This window comes from Pseudorasbora parva, chromosome 9 (genome assembly GCF_024679245.1).
Source record: "Pseudorasbora parva isolate DD20220531a chromosome 9, ASM2467924v1, whole genome shotgun sequence".
NCBI classification, from domain to species: domain Eukaryota; kingdom Metazoa; phylum Chordata; class Actinopteri; order Cypriniformes; family Gobionidae; genus Pseudorasbora; species Pseudorasbora parva.
The window spans coordinates 46,740,616-46,748,613 of NC_090180.1; the positions used below are offsets into that span (position 1 = coordinate 46,740,616).

At 36.5% G+C, this 7,998-nt stretch overlaps 1 protein-coding gene across 3 annotated transcripts; it reads right to left on the reverse strand.

Moving 5' to 3' along the window:
• Nucleotides 1-1,789: 1,789 nt before the first annotated feature.
• uba52 (ubiquitin A-52 residue ribosomal protein fusion product 1) lies at nt 1,790-7,874 on the reverse strand. Of its 3 annotated transcripts, none has more exons than XM_067452852.1 (5): nt 7,761-7,874; nt 6,229-6,338; nt 6,028-6,114; nt 2,046-2,148; nt 1,790-1,957 (listed from the first exon to the last, which is right to left on the reverse strand). In XM_067452852.1, the coding sequence occupies exons 2-5, from the start codon at nt 6,329-6,331 to the stop codon at nt 1,864-1,866; spliced, it is 387 nt and encodes a 128-aa protein (XP_067308953.1). In that variant the 5' UTR covers nt 6,332-6,338; nt 7,761-7,874; the 3' UTR covers nt 1,790-1,863. The 3 variants fall into 3 exon arrangements, with proteins under 3 accessions (XP_067308953.1, XP_067308954.1, XP_067308955.1); XM_067452853.1 differs by having other exon boundaries at nt 7,745-7,791; XM_067452854.1 differs by having other exon boundaries at nt 7,740-7,771.
• Nucleotides 7,875-7,998: the final 124 nt, after the last annotated feature.

Consider the following 7,998-nt stretch of genomic DNA (forward strand, 5'->3'; position numbering starts at 1 on the left):
CATACTATAGTCTTAAGACCAAATGTCATACCACATACTATAGTCTTATGACCAAATGTCATACCACATACTATAGTCTTACGACCAAATGTCATACCACATACTATAGTGTAACATGTTCTAAATGTTATTGTGTTTTAGTGGACAAGGAGTTTAATGTTTATGTGACACTGTTCATTTTGGTGTTGTGGACTGTTATCATACTTCATTACCTGTTATTGGAGGTTCGGGTTAAATATGCGAAGAGGCTCCACCCCCTAGGGTTTTTTTTGGGAAAAAGCGGAAATAAAGGGAGAGGAGTGCCTCGCTGTTTCAAGTGCCGTTCTCTGTTCCAGTCGGGGTGTGTACGGCGTGGGTTGTGGCCTACAACAGCCCAAATAAACACCCCTTTTCACCCACACGTCTCATTATTGCCTGAGAACGTTACAATAGTTTTATCACTAGATGTCATACCACATACTATAGCCTTATGACCAAATGTCATACCACATAGTCTTACGACCAAATGTCATACCACATACTATAGTCTTATGACCAAATGTCATACCACATACTATAGTCTTATGACCAAATGTCATACCACATACTATAGTCTTATGACCAAATGTCATACCACATACTATAGTCTTATGACCAAATGTCATACCACATACTATAGTCTTATCACTAAATGTCATACCACATACTATAGTCTTATGACCAAATGTCATACCACATACTATAGTCTTATGACCAAATGTCATACCACATACTATAGTCTTACGACTAAATGTCATACCACATACTATAGCCTTACGACCAAATGTCATACCACATACTATAGTCTTATCACTAAATGTCATACCACATACTATAGTTTTATCACTAAATGTCATGCCACATACTATAGTCTTATGACCAAATATTATACCATAATATAGACCATGAGTGTCCAATTCTGCTCCTGGAGGGCTACAATCCTGCAGATTTCAGTTCCAACCCTTCTCCAACATACCTGTCTCTAATTATCAAGCAACCCTGAACACTAGTTTCCCTAATCAAACACACCTGAAAAAGTTAATCAAGTTCTGAAGGGTTACTAGGAAGCTACATGCAGGTGAGTTTTATCAGGGTTGGAGATGAACTCTACCGGAATGAGTCTCTTTAGACCAGTTTGCCACCCTTGTTAGACTTATGACCATATATTAATATACCATATACACCATGCCATCATGGTTTAAGCCAGTCAGTGATGCTCCACCTGACATAACTTGAGACATAATCAACTTTGTTGATGTGATTACTCACCAAAATGAACATTTTGACATCTGCTTTCTTCCATTTTACTATAAACTGATCAGTGTTATAAGCAGCTCAAAAAATGCTGTGAAGTCATTGAACTTCGTGACCCTACAAGAGTGATTCCTGAAAGGCTTTCTGCAAAAACCCAAACACCTTTTACAGAAGAAAAATCATCCACTGACTTTCAATGTTGCTACAGACGACTTTTGACTTTGAGGATCTTGATAGAAATGTAGTGGAGTAAAAAGTACAATATTTGTCATTTTGTCTTTGAAATGTAGTGAAGTTAGTCATAAGTTGCCAGAAATAATAATACTCAAGTAAAGTCCAGATACTCAAAAAGTGTATTAAAGTACAGTACTCAAGTAAATGTACTTATTTACTGTCCACCTCTGATGGTTAGAAAAATTAATGTCCATGAAGGTCATCTCTAGTGTGCAAACAGTGTCCATTGCTGTAACTTTCTACACTGAAAAAAGCACAACATAAGTGTGGAAAAACTCAAGGCAACGGTTTTCAACAAGATTTTATTTGAACACAAAATCTCCAGGTGTTCCTGAAACACATCGATGCTACTACAGTCTACTTCAGCTTCTTCTTGGGGCGCAGGTTGTTGGTGTGGCCGCACTTCTTCTTGCGGCAGTTGACGGCACGCGGGTGCAGACGGGCGTAACACCTGAGAACAGAGCATCGGTCAGTCACTGAGGACAAACTGAAACAGTCCATCCATCGCTAGACTTTGAAGGAAAAGCATGCGGTCTTACTTGCGGCAGATCATCTTCTCGCAGTTGTATTTCTGAGCCAGCTGTCTGAGGGAAGGCTCGATGATTCCTCCTCTGAGACGCAGAACCAGGTGGAGGGTGGACTCTGAGGAAGAACATCAAATTGTGAGCAACAGCAGATTGGGATGATTGGGAAAAAGTGTCCCAATCAACCTGAATTCACCCCTATATCCTCCTGGGACCAGGAATAGACTATTTTCCTCTGTAGTGGACATTATTTATTGTAGTGATTTTTTTTTCAGACAAAATACATATCAGATTTAAGTCTGGATGTCCTGTAAAGAGCACATTGTTGGCTTTTCAGAGATTCCAAACATTTGGAGGTTTCACTATGACAACAACTTTGTCTTTAAAATTTACATGAGATCAAATTTAGCACTCATGGAAATATAATATTTTGTAATTATTTAAATCTGATACAATTTTCAAATCTCAGGAAATTGTTATGGGGTTTCCAATCAAAATGACTTCCTGTTACAAAACAGGGCACTGATTTCTTGCATCATGTTTATCAGGCATATTGGGAGACAAGTGAAATTATATACCAATATTCAAGTGAAATATTACATATGAAAACGTTGCCAATTATTACACTTTTCATTACATGTTGCCCCAAGAACGCTATTATTTTGCATTATATATTATGGAAATAAGATAGTGTATAGATAGATATAATGTATTGAATGGGAATAGCCATTTTACAAATTAATTCCGTTTTACCTTAACATGGTTAAGAATCATATTTATAAAAAAATCTGTAAAAAAAAAATCCTGAAACCTAAAAATTGATTGGTGAATAAAAAAAAGTAACGTCAAGTCATTTCATTTTATTTTAGTATACATTTTAGCTTTTCCCCAAAATCGGGTATTGGTTTTATAATATAAATGCCTCTATCTTGTGGCAGTTTTGAGAACTGCACGCAAACCCGCCATTAAAGCTCTGCATGCGTCTGAGGGGAGATGAGTCAACGACAGTTCAAAGGGTAAAATAACTTGCATCCTTTAATTGATAAACTATATGTAACATAAGAGCCATTAATGTTTGGGGTGTAACGGTACACACCTGTCACAATTCAATACCAAATAATACCAAACTCACGATATTATATTTATTGTGAAATTACTATCAGGACACAAATATTCCTCCATTGCATCACTATACTAGTTATTTAATGTAGTAATATCACAAAATCCGTAACCTTTATTTTCCCCCTCACGCAGTCCTCACACTTTCAATGTCAACTCTCCTTTCTTTATATAGTACAGGCACTGGATGTCTTACGCCGGGCACACACACTCCCGGTGCTCGCCATGACCCACCCCTCCTGATATTAATGCACTATACTTTTAAGAATAAACCACCTAAAATACTCTGAATAATCATACTACTAAAACTAAATGTGATCAGATGATCAGATAGTCAAAATGACCATCCCCAAACTGTGTATGTTTAGTTGTGCATTTACTCACTCATGTTTTCACACAAGCATTTTGAACATCCATGTTTACTACAGTAAATCTGTTCATCATTATAAATATAATTTTTACGATGCCTTGGCATTTTGGATCTTGAGAGTTTGAGAGGAACGGACTTTAAATGGAGGGACAGAAATCTTTCTCTGGTGTCTTGTAAAATATCTTAATTTGGGTTTTGAAGTTAAATGAAAAACTCATAGGTTTTAAAGGACATGAGTTTGAGTGTATGACAATTTTTATTTTTAGGTGAATTATACCTTATAAAACTTGGATCAAACTTACTATCGCGAATCATAGTTTACATCAACAATACATTTTTATATCGCAATCTCAATATACGATGTATTGTTACATCCCTATTTAATGCACAAAATAAGCCACATTTACACTGCATGGTTCAAGTGATCCAATTCGATTTGTTCATCTCATGAGGCACAGATCTGATATGACGTGTGAACATGTAAGCAGGAAAAAACTCATGAACTCTGATATCCTCAGATCAGATTCAGGCCTCACTCGTGTGGGAATAAATCCGATATGATTCGGATACGTGGATTAGCGTCTGCCATGCAAGCGGTCAAATCGGATATTCCCCCAAAAAATGCGAGTCGTATGTCATTGAAAAAGGGACTGAGGCGAATGACGTTAACTCAGCTGGATACGAAATGTGATCACATGACACTAGTGGGGCAATGGAAGGCGATATTTTGCTGAGCTTTAAAGATAATGCTAAAAGCAAAACATTGAATTATCAGTTCATCTACATCCATAGCATATCGTGCCATTTTACTTTTCTGGATCATAACGACTTGGGCCGTTTCACCAGTGTATAGTGTAAATACAAATATTAGATACGGGCTGCTTTTAAAAGATGGCTCAAGCGGGTCGTCAAAAAACAAAACGGAAAGTCAGAAAATCGGAATTGTGCATCAAGACCTGCAGTGTAATGTGGCCTTAGATGTAACATACATGCTTATGTAGATTAAACTTGGTGCTTAAAAAAAGAAGAGACAAACTTATGGAGTCACCGAATTGGTCAAGTCATGTCCCAATAAATACGAAACTTTACATGCACTAAAAACAGCCATTAATGAGTGCTCGGAATTTAAATTACTGAACTCTCTCTCTGTCTGCTCATCATTATATAGTGCCGTTCACTCACCGGGGTGATTATCAGGAACACTTCACAATACACTCGTTTAAAACTCCTCGAATTATATAAACCTTTACTTTGCTAATAAACATTTAAATAATTACAGCTCTGTGGAACTGGGTTATGTCAGCGAGAGACGTTCTGTGTTAACGTGCAGATAAAAACAGCCATGGTATTTACTAATCTTGACAGACAAAAAGATTATTAATAATTTTAATAACATGTCAGATGAGATGGTCTCTGTAGTTGCAGTGACTGCTGGTTTTGTTTAATATTCCAGTGTGTCCCGTTCTCTATTGCCTATCACAAACATGAACCTTTTTATACGAGCCAATGCACGTATCCGAATCATATCGGATTTATTCCCACACGAGTGAGGCCTGAATCTGATCTGAGGATATCAGAGTTCATGAGTTTTTTCCTGCTTACACGTTCACACGTCATATCCGATCTGTGCCTCATGAGATGAACAAATCGAATTGGGTCACTTGAACCATGCAGTGTAAATGTGGCTTATTTTGTGCATTAAATAGGGATGTAACAATACATCGTATATTGAGATTGCGATATAAAAATGTATTGTTAATGTAAACTATGATTCGCGATAGTAAGTTTTATCCAAGGCTCAGCTTACTGTATTTATAAGGTATAATTCACCTAAAAATATAAATTGTCATGTACTCAACCTCATGTCCTTTAAAACCTATGAGTTTTTCATTTAACTTCAAAACCCAAATTAAGATATTTAACAAGACACCAGAAAAAAAGATTTCTCTATTGCCTATCACAAACATGAACCTTTTAAAACTGCCGTTTAAAACAAATGCTTATATTTATGGGGAGTTGATCTGAGTCCTGTCATTTATGCTCTCCATTTGAAAACATCAGACTTTGTAAAGTTGTTGCCTGTTGTTATTAATAAAAAGATATAATAGCAGTTTAATGTTTTTTTTTTTTTTTATTCAAGCGGTTTAGAACGTTGTAAGCTATTATTTTTAAAGGCTACCTGTTTGTTTGCCTTTTTAACGATTTTAAAAGTACACTTTATTGACTTCAGTATTTGTTTTTGCACTCTTTCAGACTAATTATAGATCTAGAAGCATGTTTTGTATGCAAGGAGGGAATGAAATTGCAAAAATGACAGTAGTTTGTTCAGTGCTGCTGTTATAATGGTCAAAAACTGAAATAACACAAATATCGGTTCTTGGGCCTAAAAACATGCAAATGATTGGTTATAAAAATCAAATGTCGGTCGATCTCTGCTCTAAACAACGTGAAGACATGGATAAAAAAAAATCTGAGGTTCAGGAAGATATAAAGACATTGGAAAAACACCTTTCTGAATGTTGTAGTCTGAAAGCGTGCGACCGTCTTCCAACTGTTTGCCAGCGAAAATCAGACGCTGCTGGTCAGGAGGGATGCCTGAGGAACAAACACACATTAGTGATCCGAACAATAAACATCATACTTATTTTAGCCTGTATTTTTAAACAAACGCCACATTCATACAGACTATCTGTAAACGTTCATACACACCCTCTTTGTCTTGAATCTTGGCCTTCACATTCTCGATAGTGTCGCTGGGCTCGACCTCGAGGGTGATGGTCTTACCGGTTAAAGTTTTCACAAAGATCTGCATTTTGCCACTGTCATAAAGAGAAAAGAAGTATCATTCACACAGACTCTCAGCATCAGACCTCAGTTAGTGTAGACTTTTTTTTTTTATATTAACAATAAAAATTGCATGTTTTTATTTAGCACCGTCCTGAATTAGCTGTTTCACACATTGAATCCTTACATACAGTACACAAGACAAAATGACTGAATTTATACAAATTGCCCATTCAAAATTCTTGATTTCATGTTGTGCAAGTTTGTGAGTCTCTCGTTTAAATCATTTTATCATCTCACCATTCTGACTTTTTTTCTGAGAAAAGGGGGAAAAGACTGACACTTCTTCAGAACTGCGCGTTTCTCATGATTCTGACTTTATAACTTGCAATTGTTAGTTTAAATCTCAATTTTGAGAGGAAAAATTATCCATGCTATGAGATAAAAAGTTACGAGCAGGGGTGAAAACTTTTGAACAGGATTATGCTTCAATTTCTTTTGATCAAAGATCATATTTCTCATTTTTTAGTACAGCCTTCAGAAGCTAATAATAACATTTCCCAGAAGACAAAAGTTAAATCCTCTTCATCCAGCTCAAAGTTTACACACCCCAGATCATAAAACACTGCGTTGATTTCTAGAATCAATATTATATTTTTTCCAAGATTGTCTGCATTTTTTGCTTCAAGAAATATTGTGGAAAAACTGATGTTGTTTAAAGTAATACGCAGAGGAAAGCCAAGGCTTATGTTTGGTGGTCCCTTCGTGTTACATGCCTTATTAACAGTCCAATGTATTCAGATTAAGTTACAAGTATTTTAGTAGATTACAAAAGTTATTACAAATTACTCTTTAATGCATGAATTTTGTAATCTGTAGTGAAAGACATTTTAAAAGTACCCTTCCCAAACCTGGTTACTGATCAGTGTCTGTAACCAAAATACAGAATCGCAATAAGAGAAGTAGCAGAAATATCTGTTTCACATAATATTGGGACCTATTTGGTATAGATTAACAATTATATATCATGGTAATCTGTAATAGATAGATAGACCCTTTAATTTTTGTGTGTATACGTAACGTTATGTATGATCGAACATTTCTGACAGGGACCTAGTGTTGTAAACTCTATTATATGTCCAGTTAGCACACAAATTAAGCGATTCCAGGTAATATATTAATGTGTTTCAGGCTGTGTATTGTATGTTAAGCGTCCATTACGCGCATTTTCATGACTGGAGTTTCTCTCTCACACATGGCAGACGCGGCCATGACACTCCATCACGACACATTAAACTTCAAACCACACAAAAGCGTCTAAATCTCCCGTATAACAAGCTTTAATCGTACCGTTTACGAGCATAAACGTTTAATGAGCATTATTCATCAAATCGCGCGAGTGAATAAAGAGGGAAAAGATGAGAAAATCAAGCAACCTTACGGACGCTAGTACTCACCCTCGCAGTTGCTGCTGGTCCGGGCGGAAAAGACCGATGCGTACCTCGTGTGGTAATATCGCGTGTATTTGAGCGCCAGAGCGGCTTGAGCGCCGCCTGCAGGTTTGGAGCGGAACTGCAACACGCGGTTCTTTAGACTTTAAAAGTCTTTAGAGTTTAAATAGCGAAATATGTGCTTGTTTTATGTAACTGCATAATCGATTGCAGCATTTTTAATGACACGCTTTAATGTATACTG